This window comes from Martes martes (genome assembly GCF_963455335.1).
Source record: "Martes martes genome assembly, chromosome: 7".
Lineage (NCBI taxonomy): Eukaryota > Metazoa > Chordata > Mammalia > Carnivora > Mustelidae > Martes > Martes martes.
This window is the reverse complement of record NC_137894.1, coordinates 86852879-86873404: the sequence shown is the minus strand read 5'-3', so window position 1 is coordinate 86873404 and position 20526 is coordinate 86852879. Positions and strand designations below refer to the sequence as shown.

Below are 20526 nucleotides of genomic sequence, written 5' to 3'. Positions count from 1 at the left end.
CGCATAGCCAGTTAACACACATTTCAGCAGGCGCTCCTTTGTCTTATTTTATCCCTTCACACTCCCGCCCTTGCTTCCCACCCTGCACTGGAAGTCATTTTTTTTTTTTTTAAGATTTTATTTATTTATTTGACAGAGAGAGAGATCACAAGTAGGCAGGGAGGCAGGCAGAGAGAGAGGAGGAAGCAGGCTCTCCACAGAGCAGAGAGCCCGATGCGGGGCTCGATCCCAGGACCCTGGGATCATGACCTGAGCTGAAGGCAGAGGCTTTAACCCACTGAGCCACCCAGGCGCCCCTGGAAGTCATTTTTGAGAGGAACCTTCCCCACGTCTGGGTGCGAGCAGTTCAACCCGGAGAAGTAATTCTGTGACCATAGAGCTGGCGGAATGCCGGGATAGATGGGACCGGAAGTTGTTCTTCCGCCCCCCCGCCCAGGGGCCGGATAGGGTCTCGGCTGGCTCAGTTTGTTTCCGGCTGCTGTCAGATTGTGTTGTTGGGCCTGAGGGCTTGGTATCCCTGGAGTGGCCTCGTCCCCATACCGGTCTCACGCTTGTACCGGGCTTGGGAACGCGGAGCGAGTTCCTCGGTCTCTTAGCAACCAGGAACTGGCTGTGGACTGAAGGAGTCCCGGTGCCGGCATCCAAATCGCTCAGGAGCTAGCCGGGACGTTTGAGCCCGGCCCAAAGCCGAGCCGAAACCCGGCGTTTGGAAGACTAAGCAGGAAATGGCGGACGAGGCGTTGTTTTTGCTTCTCCATAACGAGATGGTTTCTGGAGTGTACAAGTCCGCGGAGCAGGGGGAGGTGGTGAGTGCTGCCAAAAGCCCTTGAGGTGCTCGCTTCGGCAGCACGTATACCAAAAGCCCTTGAGGTCCTTTTGCGGTGACATTCTTTGTTTTCTCTCAGCTCTTTCTTTCAGCCCTTGTCCTATCGCCCCCGAAGGCCCTCCGAAGTGTAGACAAACTTGTCCACTGCCAAGTATCCTACGCCTAAAATCTGTCAGCTCTCTTCAGTCTTTCATCCTTTTCACTTTCGCATATTCTGTTTGACACTTTTTTTTTTCTCCCATTCTCATATCTGATTCCTGCAGGTCACAGATTTTCTTACTTTTAGCGTTGTCGCTACCATGATTTATGGCATGGTTGATTGCACAGCTGGTTTTGGCACCCTTACTTAATTCTGTCACTCCAGCACTACGGAGCCATCCACTGGACAGAGTTGTGAAACTACTCCCACCTCCTATCCATAATCATCAGTATTACTGCACGCACCTCTAAGACAGAAGACTAATGCTGTTTGAGATTAAAGGGAAGTTTGCAGGCGTTACTATAATTAGGAAGCAAATTTAATTAAAAATTAGTTATTTAGTGCCCATTATATGTCAGAGGTAGTTCTGCGTGCTGGCGGTATAGTAATGAAACAATGACTCCATTCTCCAGGGAGTTACTTAGAATTTGTGGGAAACATCATTCATTCAGAAATTATTTATTAAGTGTTTATTGTGAGCCTGATACTGTGCTAAATGAGACCAACCCCCCACCTCACAGTCGTTGGGAAATAGGTGTCAATGAATAATTAATGTATTAGGTAGTAATTAGGTATAAAATCATGGAGTTCTAATGAATATTATAAATGGGATATTGCAAAGTCATACTCAAGTCAGAAGCCCTCTCTATGATGCTGTTGATTAAGAGGGGTGGAAAGTGGGAGGAGGGAAAGCATCTCAGGAAAAGGTAAAGGCATAGGGGTATGTATGAAAGAGTGTGGTGCATTTATTTATTTATTTTTAAAGATTTTATTTATTTATTTGACAGAGAGAGAGATCACAAGTAGGCAGAGAGGCAAGCAGAGAGAGGGGAGGAAGCAGGCTCCCTGACAAGCAGAGAGCCTGATACGGGACTCAATCCCAGGACCCTGAGATCATGACCTCAGCCGAAGGCAGAGGCTTAACCCACTGAGGCAGAGGCTTAACCCACTGAGCCACCCACGCACCCCTAGTGTGGTGCACTTAAATATGCTTAAGTATTTCACTGTGACTAGACTGAATGGATGGAGAGTGAGAAATGTTGAGAACTGAAGCTAGAAAGAGCCCTGTATGATTAAAGAATTTGACATTAGCAGTGGGGGTGTTTTTTGTTTGTTTTTGTTTTGTTTTGTTTTTTAAGAGCGAGAGCACGAGCTGGGGGTTGGGGGGCGGTGAGAGGGAGAGAGAATCTTAAGCAGGCTCCACACAGTGCAGAGCCCTGTATGGGGCTCAGTCTCATGACCCTGAGATCTTGACCTGAACCAAATCAAGAGTTGGACACTTAACTGCCTGAGCCCACCCATGTGCCCCAGTGGAGAATTTTAAAGAGGGGAATGATGTGGTTCATTTGCATTTCAGAAACATAATTCAGTGTTTAGGTTGGAGAGAGAAGATCCTTGTAGTGGAAAGATTCATTATTTCAGGAGTCGGCAGGAGATGATGAAGATCTGAATCAAGACAGAAAAGGAGAGAATGGTTCAAAAGTTAGAAGGTAGAATCTCTAGGACTTGGTTAGGTATAGGAGTGAGAGTTGAAAATTATCTCCAGGTTTTTAACTTGAGCAGCTGTCTTGGATGGAGAGGAAATAGAAGAAAGAGATAAAGAATGAATTATTTTGGGACACTGGGTGGCTCAGCTGGTTAAGCGTCTGCCTCCCGCTCAGGTCATGATCCTAGAGTTGAGTCCCACATCCGGCTTCCTGCTCAGTGGGGAGTCTGTTTCTATTTCTCTCTGCCCCTCCCCTGCTCGTGTGTGTGTGTGTGTGTGTGTGTGTGTCTGTGTGTCTGTCTCACACGTGTGTGTGCTCACTCTTGCTCTCTCTCAAATAAAATCTTTGAAAAAGTTTAAAGAATGAATTCTTTTGAACATGTTGGATTTCTGAGGTATGTGTAGGAATCTGGGAAAGGTACTGCTCACGTGTAAACCACAAGAAGGATAGTGTATTAGTCTATTCAGGCTGCTATAACAAAACACCATAGAGTGGGTGACTTATAAACAACAGAAATTTATTTCTCACAATTGTGAAGGCTGAAGAGACCAAGATTAAGGCACCAGCAGATTCTGGTCTGATGAAGGCCTATGCCTCGTTCATAGATGGATGTCTTTTGGCTGTGTGTTCACATGATGGAAAGGGGCTAACTAGCTCTCTGGGGTCTTTCTTACAGTGGCATTAATCCTGTTCTTAACAGCTCTATTCTCATGACAGAATCACCTTCCAAGGCCCTTATTTAATAATACTATCACATCAGTGGTTAGGATTTCAAAATAAGAATTTTGAGGGAGACATGTTCAGTCAATGACAGAAAAGCATGATGCATTTGGAGATACTAAAAAGATATCAGGAAGAGTATTGGAAATGAAGGACTGAATGGTTCTTACTCAGACCCATCTGTAATAGAGAGTTTTTTCCAAGTTACACGCTTTTGACTTCATTATCATCAAGAACCAATAGTTATTAATGTTTAGCATCTATGCTAAGTGATGAGTAGCAGACATTTATTGTTAAAGCAAAGTTAGCCTTCCCTTTACCCTTTTCCCAAAGAATAATGGGTAACACACCTCTTTCACTCTTATTATTAAACCCCTGCCCCCCCCCCCCCACCATCATGTGTGCAATCAGTTCTCTTTATACCCCTCTTTCTACTTTCCTTCTTCCAACTTTTACCCTGGAAAAACTTTTTTTTAGTCCTTCTTTTTTTCGGTGGATTAACAAAAAAAAAACAAAACAGCTGTTGTAATCATGACTGATAATTCTAAGAGATGTGCTAGTCATATAAAGGAAAGGATATCTGTAAGTTTTGAATTATTTAATCTAAAAATAACTTTTGGAGGGGGGGCCTGGGTGGCTCAGTTGGTTAAGCATCTGCCTTTGGCTTGGATCTTGATCTCAGGGTCCTAGGATCGAGCCTCACATTGGGCTCCCTGTTGGGTGGGGAGCCTGCTTGTCCCCCCGCTGGTCCCCCTGCTTGTGTTCTCCCTCTCTCTCCTGCTCTCTGTCAAATTAATAAATCTTAAAAAAAAATAAAAATAAAAATAGGGGTGCCTGGCTGGCTCAGTTGGTAGAGTGTGCGACTCTTTTTTTTTTTTTTTTAATTTTTTAAAGATGTTTATTTCTTAGAGAGAGCATAAGAGTGGGGAAGGTGTGGGAGAGGGAGAGAGAAACTCAAGCGGATTCCATGCTGAGTGATCCCACAACCCTGACCTGAAACTAAGAGGTGGACACTTAACTTACTGTGCAACCCAGGTGCCCCAACTGAGCATGCGATTCTTTTTTTTTTTTTATTTTAAATTTTTTTATTTTAATAAACATATAATGTATTTTTATCCCCAGGGGTACAGGTCTGTGAATCGCCAGGTTTACACATTTCACAGCAACTGAGCATGCGATTCTTAATCTTTGGGTTGTAAGTTTGAGCTCCACACTGGGTGTAGAGATTACTTAAAAATAAATCTTAAGAACTTAATAAAATTTTTTTTTCTTATTGCACTTCGTTTACACTGGGGAATTGAAAGTGCATATATGCAAAAAGAATTTTATGAGGTTAATGTGGCGGTGTTGATTAGAATTCATTTTGGAATTTAGGTGTATGAGGTTTTGTTGTATTAGTGTCTCTACTTTAAGTGTACTTCAGATTTTTTCATAATAAAAAAATGTATAAGAAAGTCACATAACCCTGACATTAAACAGTGGTTTTTTATATATCTTCAAAGAGATGAAGTCATAAGTTTTAAGGTGAAATAAAGAAAAGAACCAGTGTTCTCACTCTCCAAATCAATGATTTTCAAACTATGCTCGAGGAGGAATTAAATCTTTAAAAACTGAATAATTGGGCATTTACCAATTTATGGAGAATAGATTTTTTAAAAAGGTTAATAGATAAAATATTCTCAAGTTTAATTTTTCTTAAAAATTTGGTACCCACTTGTGAGTATTCACAGACCAAAGTGAGTGAACAAGTAGCAACATCAGAAGATATTTACAAAGGCATCATTTAAAAGCTCGTGTGATCAGTAGTTAGTATTTGAGAATGTCTACATATAATCATATTCCCTGCTAATCAACATATTCCTGGCTGATTCTACAAAGACCAGATTGTTCCACAAAGGCTGACAAGTTACTTATTCCACCTGAGCATTTTTTCCCACCTGAGCATGTTTTGAAGTGAACTAGAGAATAACAGAAAAACAAATGATTATAAGTACAATAGTAGATTTATGTGCAGAGTGTTATGACAGCATAGGGCCTAAAGGAGTGCCAAGGAAGGCTTTTAGGAGGATATGACACTTGAGCTGAATTTAAAGCATATATGGTCTGTTGGGTGGCTAAGTTTGTTGGGTGTCCTACTTTTGGTTTTGGCTCTGATTATGATCTCAGAGTCCTGAGATCAACCCCCATGTCAGGCTCCATGCTTAGTGGGGAGTCCGCTTGAGATTCTATCTGTTTCTTTCCCTCTCCCCACTGCACGCACATGCTTTCTCTCTTAAATAAATAAATCTTGAAAAATAAATGAAGAGGCGCCTGGGTGGCTCAGTCGGTTATGTGTCTGCCTTTGGCCCAGGTCATGATCCTAGCATCCTGGAATTGAGCCCTGCATCAGGCTTCCTGCTTAGTGGGGAGTCAGCTTCTCCCCCTGTCTCTCCCCCTGCTCATGCTCTTTCTCTCTCTCAACTAAATAAATACAATCTTAAAAAATAAATAAATAAAGGCTATACAGTGTATGGAACAGCATGTGGTGTTCCATATACCATATGTGAGGTTGCAGAAGAAAGCATGGAACTACGGAGTTGCAGAAATTTCAGAGTGGTAGAAGGAGAGATGTTTGTGGATATGTGGCTGTTAGTGAATCTGGTTAACTAGCCAGGATCATTTAAGGAAAAGCACATACTGCCATGCTAAGGAGTTTGAACTTTATTTTGAAGAAGGGGAGAGGGTGCTGAAAGGTTCAGTAGAGAAATAACATGATTTAGTTTTTAGAAAGTCTTTACCAGAAATACAGAAGATATAAATAAAAGGAAGAAAAAACCAGGGACAAGGAGATCATTTGGAAGTTTCTAACTGAAAACCAGGAGAGAAATGAGAAGGGCTAACTTAAGTAGTAAGGATGGGAGAAAGAAGATAGATTTTGAGAGCATATAGACAATAGGCTCCACGGAACTGCAGTGCATGTGGAAGGTTGGGAGTAAAGAGGTGAAGAAAATGGAAGTTTTCTGGTTGCAGTAACTAGGTTGATGGTGGTGCCATTAATGAATTTAGGGAATTTTAGAGGCAGCACAGGCTGAGGAAATTAAGATAATATCTTTTTAAATTTTTTTTTTACTTTTTTTTTTTGAGAGAGAGAGAGTGTGTGAGCATACACAAGCATACTCATAGGAGCCAGGGTTGGGGCAGGTAGAAGGAGAGACTGTCAAGTCAACTTTGTCTGAGCATCCAGCCAGACACAGGGATCGATCCCATGACCCTGAGACCACAACCTGAGCCAAAACCAAGAGTTGGTTACTTAGTTGACTGAGCCACCCAGACACCCCTCATTTAATTTTTTTTAAAGATTTTATATAATCTCTACACCCAATGCGGGGCTCGGACTTAAAACCCTGGGATTGAGTTGCATGCTTTACTGACTGAACCAGCCAGGTGCCCCAAATATGATTTTGAATATGCCTAATTTGAGGGGGCGATGGGACCTGTCTATACCTATGTCCAATAAAGTCTGTACTATAAAGTACAGATTTAGTGGTCACAACCTCATTAGTAGAATACATGGTTCCTTAGAAGAAAGTTCACCAAATAATGAGGCCTGTGGTGTACTTAGTGGAGCCTAACAAGCCTCAGAATACATAAATATCCCTGCCATTTTGGAGCTATATTCTAGCAGAGGGTGGGGATGTGAAATTAGGAAAATGTGTATAGTATGTTAAATGGTGAAAGATGTTCTTTGGAAACTAATTAAGCAGGGAAATGGGATAGGGCATCAGAATCACTTTTAGGGGGCTGCCTTTTTTTTTTTTTTTTTAATTAATCTCTACACCCAACGTGGGGCTTGAATTTACAACCCAGGGATCAAGAGTTGCATGCTCTACCCACTGAGCCAACCAGGCACCCTACTTTAGAGGGCTTCTTAAAACACAGACTGCTAACCCCACACCTACAGTTTCTGATTTAGTAAATTGAGTTTCAGAATTCGCAGTTTTTACAAGTTCGTACATGAGATGCTAATGTTACTGGTCTTGGGGCACACTTTGAGAATCACCGGAATAGAGAATTTCTAAAGGGGAAATAATGTTGCAGTTTTAAAGAAGTTAGTTAAAATGAGCCTCACTGATGTGGGTGGGTGGGTGAAATACACAAAGGTAATTAAGAATATACTAAATAGGGGTGCCTGGGTGGCTCAGTGGGTTAAAGCCTCTGCCTTCGGCTCAGGTCATGATCAGGTCCTGGGATTGAGCCCCGCATCGGGCTCTCTGCTCAGCGGGGAGCCTGCTTCTTCCTCTCTCTCTGCCAGCCCCTCTGCCTACTTGTGCTCTCTGTATGTCAAATAAATAAATAAATATCTTAAAAAAAAAAAAAAGAATATACTAAACAGTATGGAGTTTCCTCAAAAAGTTGAAAATAGAGCTATCCTACAAAAAAAGTTGAAAATAGAGCTATCCTATAACCCAGCAATTGCACTACTGGGTATTTACCCCCAAATTACAAATGTAGTGATCCAAAGGGGCATGTGCACCCCAGTGTTTATAGCAGCAATGTCCACAATAGCCAAACTATGGAAAGAACCCAGATGTCCATCAACAGATGAATGGATAAAGAAGGAGTGGTATTACAACGGTGGAATATTATGCAGCCATTAAAAAATGAGATCTTGCCATTTGTAATGACAGTGGATGGAACTAGAGGGTATTAGGCTAAGCAGAGTAAGTCAATCAGATAAAGACAATTATCATATGATCTCACTGATAAGAGGAATTTAAGAAACAATATAGAGGATCATAGGGGAAGGGAGGGAAAAATGAAAAAGATGAAACCAGAGAGGGAGATAAGCCGTACTGAAACAAACTGAGGGTTGCTGGAATGGAGGGGAGGGAGATGGGAGGGATGGGGTGGCTGGGTGTTGGACACTGGGGAGGGTATGTGCTATGGTGAGTGCTGTGAATTGTGTAAGACTGATGAATCACAGACCTGTACCCCTGAAACAAATAATACATTATATTGCTAATTAAAGAATATACTTACTGTGATAAGCATCAAATAATCTATAGAATTGTTGAATGATTATATTGTACACCTGAAAAAAGAAAGGGAAAAAAAATGAGCCTCACCAAGATGGTGACATGTGAGTGAATACTTGGAGCCAAGGGTGTTGGTCATTTGGATATCTGGATGAAGAGCTGCCTGTGCAGGAGACCCGAGATTGGAGCATGCCTGGCATGTTTAAGAACAGCAAGACTAGTATAGCTAGAGCTCATGTGAGTGAAGAAGAGTTGAAGGTTGAAGCCATGTGAGACAGAGAAATCTGGATTATAGACGGCCTTGTAGATGATCCAGAGGATTTTGAGAGTCTTCAGCATATGGGTAGTATTTAAAGTCCGAAGACTAGATGAGATCGTCAGAGAAAGAGCAAGCCAACTCAACTGCGTGATTCCTGGCATAGGATGGTGGGGTCATTAGTTAAGACACTGAGAACAGAAAAGTTTGGATGACTCTAAGAGACATTTTGAAGCAAGGAACAGTAGAATTTAATGACTTCCCAAAGGGAATGACTGATGGAAAGGTGGTACTTTGACTTCATTTTTACAACTGAGGAGAGAATAGTTGAAAATGGGGGGGGGGGTGGGGAGGAAGGTTAGCAGGAGTAATTAGGGAAAGGGGTTGGCATTTCTGAAAAGTAGTAAATAACAGTTCCCTGTTTACCTTGTTGCCTTATGAAATGATTAGTACTAAGAAAACTCAAATACAACTTATAATTCAGGGGCACCTGGGTGGCTCAGTGGGTTAAGCCTCTGCCTTCGGCTCAGGTCATGATCTCAGGGTCCTGGGATTGAGTCCAACGGGGACTCGAGTCCCCCCTTCTCTCTCTCTGCCTGCCTCTCTGCCTACTTGTGATCTCTCTCTGTCAAATAAATAAATAAAATCTTTAAAAGAAAAAAACTTATAATTCACTTTTTCATAGAATATTTTACTGAGGGTTCCTTCCTGGTTCAGTCAGTTAAGCATCTTCCTTTAGCTCAGGTCATGATCTCAGGTCTTGGGATTTAGCCCTGCAGCAGCCTTCCTGCTCAGCGGGAGAGTCTGCTTCTCCTTCTCCCTCTCTCCCTCTATCCCTCCTCCTGCTCATGCTCTGTCTCTTGCTCACTCTCTCTCAAATAAATAAAATCTTAAAAAAAAAGAAAAATTTTTATTTTTAATTAATTAATTAATTTATTTTTTAAAAGATTTTATTTATTTATTTGACAGGGAGAGATCACAAGTAGACAGAGAGGCAGGCAGAGAGAGAGAGGAGGAAGCAGGCTCCCCGCTGAGCAGAGAGCCCGATGCGGGGCTCGATCCCAGGACCCTGAGATCATGACCTGAGCCGAAGGCAGAGGCTTTAACCCACTGAGCCACCCAGGCGCCCCAAAAAAGAAAAATTTTTAGTGAAAAAAAGTGTAACCACTTGCATTAATATTTTTAGTAACTTCATAAAACAATTTTTAATATTAATATTCTGGCATTCTAAAAATATTCCAAACTATTATTTTTTAAAATAGGAAAATGGACGCTGTATTACTAAGCTGGAAAACATGGGATTTCGAGTGGGACAAGGATTGATAGAAAGGTGAGCAGTATGGATTTGAAAATTTTCTTCCAGGTAGGTTATAAACAAAGGTGATCCATTTCAAAAGATTGTATAAAATTTGAAATACTTTAATTCCTAAATTTTATTTATTCTCTGTTCTTTAATTCATGGATTAAAATTTCTTTTTAGGTCTGATGCTATTTTAATTCTGTTATTGAACTTTCATGTTTTAATATTTGAAGAAAATGTATATGTATACTTTAGACTTTTTTCCTGAAAAATTTGGTGTACTGAAACAACTATCTAAAATCTTGTTGCATTTTCTACTTAAGGTCTAATAAGTTCTTTAACCTAAATGGATTTTTGTTTAAATGCAAGGGATGGAAGTGCTTTAGAGTCTGTGTTTATGTGTTTAGTAATCTTGTAATTTATAGATCAATTCATAAAGTATTCCTTTCTCATCTGAATAACTGAATCTGGTTATATTTTATATAACAATACCATGGTTATGCCTAGCCTTTTTTTTTTAATGTGCTAGAATTAATTGTACATAAAATTGCAGCTTACTGTTAAGACTAATTTTAGCACCATAATTACATGACAGTATGAATTGAGACGGGATCTTCTTTGCTTGGTGCTTATCACTTTATGACTGTCAATAAATGTTCACTGCTGTTCTGGCATTTCAAAATTAGTGAATAATATAACCCTCCTGCTTTCTTTGGAGGAAAAATACTAATTACTCTCAGTTTGTTTTTTTAGGTTTACAAAAGATACTGCGAGGTTCAAGGATGAGTTAGATATCATGAAGTTCATTTGTAAAGATTTTTGGACTACAGTATTCAAGAAACAAATCGACAATCTAAGGACAAATCATCAGGTATTTAGACAGATTAAGGCCTATTTTTTAAGCCTTTAACTTAGTATAAATGTTCTATTTTAGTCATTTATTTAATATAAAACTTAGAATATTTCTAGTCAACTTTGAAATGTTTCTTTTATATGTTATTAATATATCATTACTTTTTCTGTAATAGGATATAGTGAATAAGAACAAAGAGACAATAATTGGTAATGATAGCTGTTTTTTGCCCCTAATTAACTTATCTTAAGTTTTAAAAAGTAGCAAATGTCAGAATGATAAAGGTTTTAGGATTTGGTTCCTTAGTTATTATTACTTGGTGGTAATTTTCTGCAGAAACACAAATATGTCACATTTGTTTTTAGGGTAATTTCTAAAGTTTAATTTATAGAGCATATTTAACTTTTTTTTTTTAAGGATTTTATTTATTTACTTGACGGAGGGAGAGATCACAAGTAGGCAGAGAGGCAGGGGAAGCAGAGAGGGAGAAGCAGGCTCCCTGCTGAGCAGAGAGCCCCGTGCGGGGCTAGATCCCAGGGCCCAAGACCACAACCTGAGCCAAAGACAGGGCTTAACCCACTGAGCCACCCAGGAGCCCTGCACATATTTAACTCTTAAGTAACTCTTGGATTATTTAGTTGATGTCATTTTTCTCTCTTTTTTTTTTTTTTAAAGATTTTATTTATTTATTTGTCAGAGAGAGAGAGAGGGAGAGAGAGCGAACGAGCACAGGCAGGCAGAGTGGCAGGCAGAGGCAGAGGGAGAAGCAGGTTCCCTGCTGAGCAAGGAGCCCGATGCAGGACTCGATCCCAGGACGCTGGGATCATGACCTGAGCCGAAGGCAGCTGCTTAACCAACTGAGCCACCCAGGCGTCCCAGATGTCATTTTTCTCTTAAAATAATTTGTTAATATAAGATTTAATAGATTACATGGAAAATTGTGCATTTGAGTAGATTTACTTTGTTTTATGAAACTCAAGGAAATATTTAGAGTGGACTTGGCATTTTGATTAAGGATTAGAAAATGAAAATAATTTATCTAGTAGCTACCACTAGCTTTAATTTTTTTCATATAACAATATCTTTGTAAATATTGAAATGCTAATGGGAAGAAGTGACTGATAATTGGCTTTCTAGATATGAGCTAGTATATAACTGCTAATTCTACCTGGACATCTATTTCTGATTCCTTTGCACTAGACTGTGGGTTCTTTAAGTATAGGAACCGTTTTATGGATATTTTTATCTTTAGTATCTTCTTTTTTTACTTTTTTTTTTTTTTAATTTTTGTAACTTACAGTAACAATTTTACTTTTTTTTAAAGATTTTATTTATTTGACAGAGAGAGAGAGACACAGTAAGTGAGGGAACACAAGCAGGGGTGTAGGAGAGGGAGAGCAGGCTTCCCTCTGAGCAGGGAGCCCAATGTGGGGCTTGATCCCAGGACCCTGGGATCATGACCTGAGCTGAAGGCAGTTGCTTAACCAACCGAGTCATCCAGGCACCCCTGTATCTTGAGTATCTTAAAGCATTCAAGAAATATTGTTGTTATAAAGTTCTGAACAACTCTTCAGCTTGAGCACTGCAGAATTCCTTCATTTAAAGAAATTTGACCAGTGGAAAGGAGAGTTTTAATATCTTAAAAAAACTCTTGAATTGTTTTGAAGGGAAGAGATTTTTTTTTTTAATTTTATTTATTTATTTGACAGAAATCACAAGTAGGCAGAGAGGCAGGCAGAGAGAGAGAGATAGAGAAAGGGAAGCAGGCTCCCCACTGAGCAGAGAGCCCCATGCGGGGCTCGATCCCAGGACCCTGGGATCATGACCTGAGCTGAAGGCAGAGGCCTTAACCCACTGAGCCACCCAGGTGCCCCGGGAAGAGATCGTTTTTAAGGACTACAGACTATACTGACTTTTAATGTTTTTTCTATTTTTGAAACAGGGCATCTATGTACTTCAGGACAACAAATTTCGTCTGCTTACTCAGATGTCTGCAGGAAAGCAGTATTTAGAACATGCATCTAAGGTATTTAATGGAGTAGAAGATTGGGGTTTTCATAGGGAAAGTATAATGCTAACCACAACAGACTTATGAATTTAGAATAGTTTTAAAGTTGTTCTTTTTTGTTTAAGCACTTCTCTTTCTTTCTTGTTTTTAAAGATTTTATTTATTGGGATGCCTGCGTGGCTCAGTTGGTTAAGTGTCTGCCTTTGGCTCTAGTCATGATGCTAGTGTCCTGGGAAGGAGTTCTGAATTGGGATCCTTGCTTAGCAGGGAACCTGCTTCTCCCTCTGCCTGCCATTCCCCCTGCTTGTGTTCTCTTTCTCTCTCTCTGTCTCTCTCGGACAAATAAATAAATAAATAAAATCTAAATAAATAAATAAATATTTTATTTATTTGAGAGAGAGAGAGAGCACTCGCGCACAAGCGGGGTAGGAGCAGAGGAAGAGGGAGAAGCAGACTCCCTGCTGAGCACAGAGCCCAATGCAGGATTACTACCTGAGTGGAAGGCAGATGCATAGCCAACTGAGCCACCCAGGTGCCCCTGTTTAAGTTCTTTTCTATGAAATAGAAGACAGGTGTTCATCATATTAAAATAGCCTATATTAACCTCTAGCTGAATAGGTTTATGATGACTAATGAAACACTATAACCAAATGCCATTGAAATGTAAATTAATGTTAGATTCTTGAATATAATAGCACAGATATATCAGAAAAGATCATCTAGCTTATAAAACTGGTATTAGTTGTGCACAATTACTCACCTCAGTTTATATTTACAATCTCCTTTAGTTAATTTAAAAAGTTTTTTAATATTGTTAACATTTGTTTCTAAGAATGCATGTTTTGTGTTAAGTGCATCTGTGTTTCTGGGTTTTTATTATATAAGACAACTTAAGTGGTGATTCTTAACTTTATGTTTTGTTTTTTTGTTTTTGACAGAGAAAGATCACAAGTAGGCAGAGAGGCAGACAGAGGGAGAGGGGGGAAGCAGGTTCCATGCTGAACAGAGAGCCTGATGTGGGGCTCAATCGCAGGACCCTGAGATCATGACCTGAGCCGAAGGCAGAGGCTTAACCCACTGAGCCACCCAGGCACCCCATGTATTATTTTTTTAAACAGTGTTTTATTTTTAAAAATTTTTTAAAAATATTTAATTAATTTATTTATTTGACAGAGACAGACAGCAAGAGGGAACACAAGCAGGGGAAGTGGGAGAGGGAGAAGCAGGTTCCCTGCTGAGCAGGGAGCCTGCCCGATGTGGGGCTCGATCCCAGGACTCTGGGATCATGACCCTGAGCTGAAGGCAAAAGCTTAACGACTGAGCCACCCAGGTGCCCCTATTTATGTATTTTTATTTTTATTTTATTTTATTTTTATTTATTTAAGAGAGAGCAAGAGGGAGAGCACAAGCCGGGTGAAGGGCAGAAGGAGAAGCAGACACCCTGCTGAGCAGGGAGCGTGATGCAGGGCTCAGTCCCAGGACCCTAGGATCATGACCTGAGCCAAAGGCAGATGCTTAACTGATAGAGCCAACAGGTGCCCCAGCAATGATTTATTAATAGCAAGGCTTAACTAAATCTCATATTTATCAATAGCATTGCTATCTTTGTAAATTCTTAATATTCTTTACATTTTTGTTTCTTTCAGTATTTAGCATTTACGTGTGGCTTAATCAGAGGTGGCTTATCAAACTTGGGGATAAAAAGTATTGTCACAGCTGAAGTGTCTTCAATGCCAGCCTGTAAGTTGAATTCACATTCCTTAAAAATGGTTTTAGTGATTATTTTTTCAAGTCTGGTGTTTTTCTGTTTGTTTTGTTAACTTAGAGGAAATTTAAAATGCTAAGGCCATTTTGTTTTACTTTTATCAATGTTAACATTTAATGTAATATGTAGCATATTTTATTCATATTCAACGATTTTTAAATTCATAATGGACAGTGATTTAAGAAAGTGTGCTTAAGGTAATCCAAATGTATAAGACAGGTAAGTGGTAATTCTTTTATATATTTATGTATTTATTTTTATTTATTTGAGAGAGAGCAAGAGAGAGTGAGTGACAGAGCATAAGCAGTTGGGGGCAGGGGAGAGAAGCAGAGGGAGAGGAAGAAGCAAACTCCCTGCTGAGGACCCTGGGATCATGACCTGAGCCCAAGGCAGTTGCTTAACCAACTGAGCCACCCAGGTGTCCCTATGTATTTATTTTTAAAGATTTATTTATTCTGAAGGTGGGGAAGGGCAGAGGCAGAGGGAGAGGGAGAGAGAGTCCCAAGTGGACTTCATGCTCAGCTTAATTCCAAGACCCCGAGATCACGATCTGAACTGAAACCAAGAGTCAAATGCTCTACCAGCTGAGCCACCTAGGTGCCCTATGATTCTTAACTTTTTAAGGAAATTTTCTGCATTATTCTTTTAATAAATTTCCCTGTAGCATTAAAAATGTCCTTTTTTTTTTTTTTTTAAAGATTTTATTTACTTATTTGACAGAGATCACAAGTAGGCAGAGAGGCAGGCAGAGAGAGAGGGGAAGGGAAGCAGGCCTCCGGCTGAGCAGAAAGCCGGATGTGGGGCTCGATCCCAGAACCCTGGGATCATGACCTGAGCCAAAAGCAGAGGTTTTAACCCACTGAGCCACCCAGGCACCCCTAAAAATGTCTTTTTAAAAACAGTTTTCTAGAATAAAGCTAGATAAAGCCAACTAGTCTTTTATTGCTAAACTCCTTTCCAAAGATCTTTTTTACCAAAACTATCAACCAAGAATAAAATTGACTTGAGCATCACTCTATTTCCTTTCTATTCACAATGATAATAGGCAGTGAAATACCCAAAGGTAGGAATCACAAAGAGAAGCAAAGACACCTATTCACAAAACAAATAATCATCTCATAAAAATGAAATTGACTTAATTGAGTATTATGAAGAGCGTGAAAAGTTGTTTGACATAGCAGGTTTCTTCATTGAAACTACTTTCTGATGTCACAGAAAATTGATGTTTAGGCTTGTTTTCATCGTACCTAAAATCAGGTATGGTTTTTCTTTTTTTTTTTCCCTTAGGTAAATTTCAGGTAATGATACAGAAGCTATAAAACATACTGAAATGCAAGGCAAGACTTCAACAGTGTAAAGAGATAAATTATTCATGTATAAAATATTTCAAGTAGCAATGATTTAATTACATTATTGGACATTTGTATTGATGTAAGCTATTTGTTAACTTATGTAATGAAAGATGCACTCTTAAGCAGGAGTAACATTGTATTTTATTAATTTAACACAGACTTTGTTAAAGTAGATAAGGAGACATTCTACCATAACACAGATTTTACTGAAACTATTCAGAATGAAAAAACCTGATTTCAAATAACTAAACCCCAAGATGTAGGACCCTTATTTTAAACATTCTTATTTGCTTATAGTGGTGTGTATTTAACCGCAGATAGAGAAGCAAAACTCAGGGTTTGATAAATTAGCATTAAGAAAAGTATGCATCAATCAGAATCATTTCTGTAAGAATGAACAAATTTTGGTTTTGCTTTATGAATTTGTTTTAGTTATTTAAGAAAAGCAGACACTAAAATAAACAATTTTTATTTTATTATAATTTATTTCTATTAAGAATTTTTATGCCTATGAGGATTTTATTATATACATCGTGTATTATGTGTTTGTGTGATATATATATCCTATGTAACCACCTGTATTGCTTAAAAAGTTCATTTTACTTTAACAGAATTTGTCCTTAGTTTTACTTTAATAGAATTCGGTCCTTGAGAGTTCCATTAATGTGATAAAAGTGAAATATAGATTAGTTTAAGTGTGAAGTCAGTGACTCCAGGGCCAAAGAATATTACATATTTAAGGAAGGAATTTTATACTTACTCCTGTTACAGCCTTGACTTTCAGCTTCTCTCCCCCTGTGTGGAAGGGCTGGTGAAGGTTCTAAATCCTTATCTTTATTCCCTAATTACTATTTCCCAAGAGCAGAGGGGTGGATAATTGGATTAGGCACACCAACTTAAGCAGAGGGGTGGTGGATAATTGGATTATGCACACCAACGTTCACTGGACACTATCTTCTCTGGTTGGGGCCAATGCTCACCTTGTACACCTATCATCTCTTCCACCTGATAACCAAGAGGACAAGCATAAGATGAAAACCATCAGACTGAGGATAGTGGGGTGCAGAGATAGAAAGCACCTTAATTGTGCTTCTGAATTAACCAATCCTGGAACTGCTTTTCCTTTGAACTTTTTGTTACATGAGATAATAAATTCCTTAACTTGTTCAATCTACTTTTGGTTCTGTATTTTGTTACTTGCTGTACACCTTAAGCTTAAAATATGTTATATGTCAAGTATATCTAAGGCAGGGAAAAATTAGTATGCAAACTTGTATGTATAAGGATTTTCCCTAGTTACGTGTTCACTGATGGCATTTGATTAAATTATGGTACTGACATATAAGAAAATACCGTGCAGCTGGTGAAAAGGATGAAATCTACATGCATTTATGTACATGGAATGCTGTTAATTGATGTTAAGAGAAAAAAGTTTATTATGGGATACTACAGATACAATGTATAAATATACATGATTGTAAATATCAGCCTGGAAAGTTAAAAGTAAATTGTAAGTAGATGGAGATTTTTTACTTTTAGCTTTATATTATTTCGGTTTTAAAATAATCATTTGGGGGCGCCTGGGTGGCTCAGTGGGTTAAGCCTCTTCCTTCGGCTCAGGTCATGATCTCAGGGTCCTGGGATCTAGCCCAGCATCAGGCTCTCTGCTCAGCGGGGAGCCTGCTTCCCCTCTCTCTCTGCCTGCTGCTCTGCCTCCTTGTGATCTCTCTCTCTCTCTCTCTTAAATAAATAAATAAAATCTTTAAAAAAAATTTTTTTTTTTAAATAGGGGCGCCTGGGTGGCTCAGTGGGTTAAAGCCTCTGCCTTCGGCTCGGGTCATGATCCCAGGGTCCTGGGATCAAGCCCTGCATTGGGCTCTCTGCTCGTCGGGGAGCCTGCTTCCTCCTCACTCTCTGCCTGCCTCTCTGCCTACTTGTGATCTCTATCTGTCAAATGAATAAATAAAATCTTTAAAAATAATAATAATAATAAATAAAATAATCATTTGCCACCATAAGGATATTTGTTTTTGAGGTGAGAAATCATGATTAATCAGTGATTTTTTTTTAAGATTTTATTTATTTATTTGACAGACAGAGATCACAAGCAGGCAGAGAAGCAGGCAGAGAGAGAGGAGGAAGCAGGCTCCCTGCTGAGCAGAGAGCCCAATGCAGGGCTTGATCCCAGGACCCTGGGATCATGACCTGAGCCGAAGGCAGAGGCTTTAACCCACTGAGCCACCCAGGCGCCCCTTAATCAGTGATTTTTAAGCTATGTTTTTTTGAGTCCTAAGTTTCACAGGGTGACCTCGGCTGAGAGTTGGTGGGGGTCAGGGTACAGGCGTGAAGCTAGCAGAAGTTGGGAGGCCACCTACTAGAGGCCTTGGGTTAGGGAGAAAGGCAGAAAGGCATTATAGATCAGTAGAGAGGATTTATTGTACATCAGGATGCCCAGTGCCACAGAGAAGAGATTGTTTACTACATAAAAGACAAGCCAGTGATACAGATCATCGAGTATTTAAGCCACTATGCTTGAGGAACCAGGTAGGCCATTGTTTCCTCTTTCAAAAGGGGGACTCTGGGTCATCAGCTATAGACAGCCTAGCAGAAGGAATACTTCTCCACTCTCGCACAAAGTTGTATCAATCCCATCCAAACTGCCCTTTTTGAATAATAACCCCTTCTTTGAAGCAGGAGTTCTTCGGAGGAATATTGGAGAAAACTCTCAGGACCCATACCTGGGATGGGGCGGGGTAGTGGTGAAAACTCATTTCCTCATAGTATAAGGTTCTTTTTCTTTTTCTTTTTTAACGTTTTGGGGTCCGTGGATGCCTATTCAGTAGTGTATTGATGTTTATGAACTCCTCACAATGTTTTTAATGCACAAATAAAATACATTAAGACTACAAAGGAAACAATTGTTCTGATGTTATGAAAATATTTTTTAAATGTGATCATACTTTATATTAAACAAGATAATATATTTAAAATATAAGTGGGAGGCCAAAAAATAAATAAATAAAAATAAAATACTGGCAAGGGGTGCCTGGCTGGCTCAGGTAGAACATGTTCTTGATTTCTGGATCATGAGTTTGACCTGCTCCGTTTCCAATAATTGCATTATTTCATCTTAGTTATAGTTTTCAAGGCCTCTTAATGAATAGCATACCTGTTTTTTTTTTTTAATTAAAGAGATGTATTTTTCAAAAGTAGAAAACTATACTATATGGTTGTGATGGGGTGGCCCAGTGGGTTAGGTGTCTTGACTTCAGCTCATGTCATGATTTTGGGGTTGTAAGATCAAGCCCTGGGTCAGGCTCCACACTGGGCATGGAAACTGCTTTAAGATTCTCTTCCTCTGCCTCACCCACCTCCCTTTCTGAAAAAACTAGGGGTGCCTGGGTGGTTCAGTGGGTTAACCCTCTGCCTACCGCTCAGGTCATGATCCCAGAGTCCCGCATCCGGCTCCTTCCTCAGCAAGGAACCTGCTTCTCCCTCTGCCTGCTGCTTCCCCTGCTTGTGCTTGCTCCCCCCATCCACCCCATGTCAAATAAACATAACTTTAAAAAAAAGATTTTGAGAGTGTGCATGTGCACATAAGCAGGAGGGAGGGGCAGTGGGAGAGGGAAGCAGACTCCCCACTGAGCAGGGAGCTCCATGTGGGAGTTGATCCCACTACTGTGGGATCATGACCTGAGCCAAAGGCAGATGCCAACCAACTGAGCCACTCAGGTGCCCCAGATCCGCAGATATTTCCAATCCCCTTTTCCTTTTCTCTCCCCCCACCTCCGCACTTCCTACTGGAAAGACTGGAAAGGCTTAAAATTTTATTTCTCCCACCTTCCTCAGAGCTAGAGGTGATCATGTTATATCCTTACAGCCAACAGATGAACATATATCTGCTGTGAATTTCTGGGGAAAGTTTTGCTTTTATGAGAAAATAAGATCTGAGTCTTTCCCTCTTTTCTGGTCTCCAATACAGACACGTTACCTTGAACTGCAGTGGCCATCTTATTACCATAAGGGAAAGGCCACAAGACTCTCAAAGACATTGATATTGTGGTCATTGACCCAATGCCAGTAGCCAGCTCTTCCTGACTTCTGGGCATGTGAGAAAAATCCCTGCTGAAAAACTGTGGCTATGTGAATCTTCTGTTAAAGTAGAAAACATTCCTACCTGATAAAGAAATAGAAAAATTCTAAGTGATATGAGCAAGAGATCCGACAGACAAAACAGATGACTTATTAGGGTATTAGAGAAAATAATTTAAGAAAAAGTTTTGTGTAATAAAGCAGTTAGAAAGAAAAGTATTGAGCTTAAAGGGAAAATATTTGATTAGTTTTGTTGCTGACTATAAAAACATTTACCATTTAACAAAGATTATCTTAATTCTAAGGACATCTATCTATTGTCTTTTGTTTTGTTCAAGAGTCAAACAAGGGGCCCCAGGGTGGCTCAGTCCATTAAGCAACTGCCTGTGGCTCAGCAGAGTCCACTTCTCCTTCTCCCTATGTCACTCCCCCTGCTTGTGCGCTCTCTGTATGTTTTTTTTTTTAATTTTATTTATTCATTTAATTGATGGGGAGAGAGAGACAAGAGAGGGAACCCAAGCCAGGGGAGGGGGAGAAGAAGAAGCAGGCTTCCTGCTGAGCAGGGAGCCCAGGGCTCAATTCCAGGACCCTAGGATCATGACCTAAGTGGAAGGCAAAGGCTTAACGACTGAGCCACTTAGGTGCCCCAATGC

At 39.9% G+C, this 20526-nt stretch overlaps 1 protein-coding gene across 2 annotated transcripts in view; it reads left to right on the top strand.

The window, feature by feature from the left end:
* Positions 1 to 477: 477 nt before the first annotated feature.
* The window catches only part of TRAPPC6B (trafficking protein particle complex subunit 6B), a 28955-nt gene continuing 8906 nt past the window's right edge, over positions 478 to 20526 (top strand). The window contains exons 1-6 of one of the 2 annotated variants that reach the window (XM_080809091.1): positions 478 to 806; positions 9766 to 9833; positions 10557 to 10674; positions 12599 to 12682; positions 14311 to 14404; positions 15717 to 16954. In XM_080809091.1, coding sequence (XP_080665217.1) covers positions 726 to 806; positions 9766 to 9833; positions 10557 to 10674; positions 12599 to 12682; positions 14311 to 14404; positions 15717 to 15748 — 477 coding nt within the window. In that variant the 5' untranslated portion in view covers positions 478 to 725 and the 3' untranslated portion in view covers positions 15749 to 16954. Of the gene's footprint in view, positions 807 to 9765; positions 9834 to 10556; positions 10675 to 12598; positions 12683 to 14310; positions 14405 to 15716; positions 16955 to 20526 lie in introns of those variants that run through there. The other variant, XM_080809092.1, reaches the window with a different exon arrangement.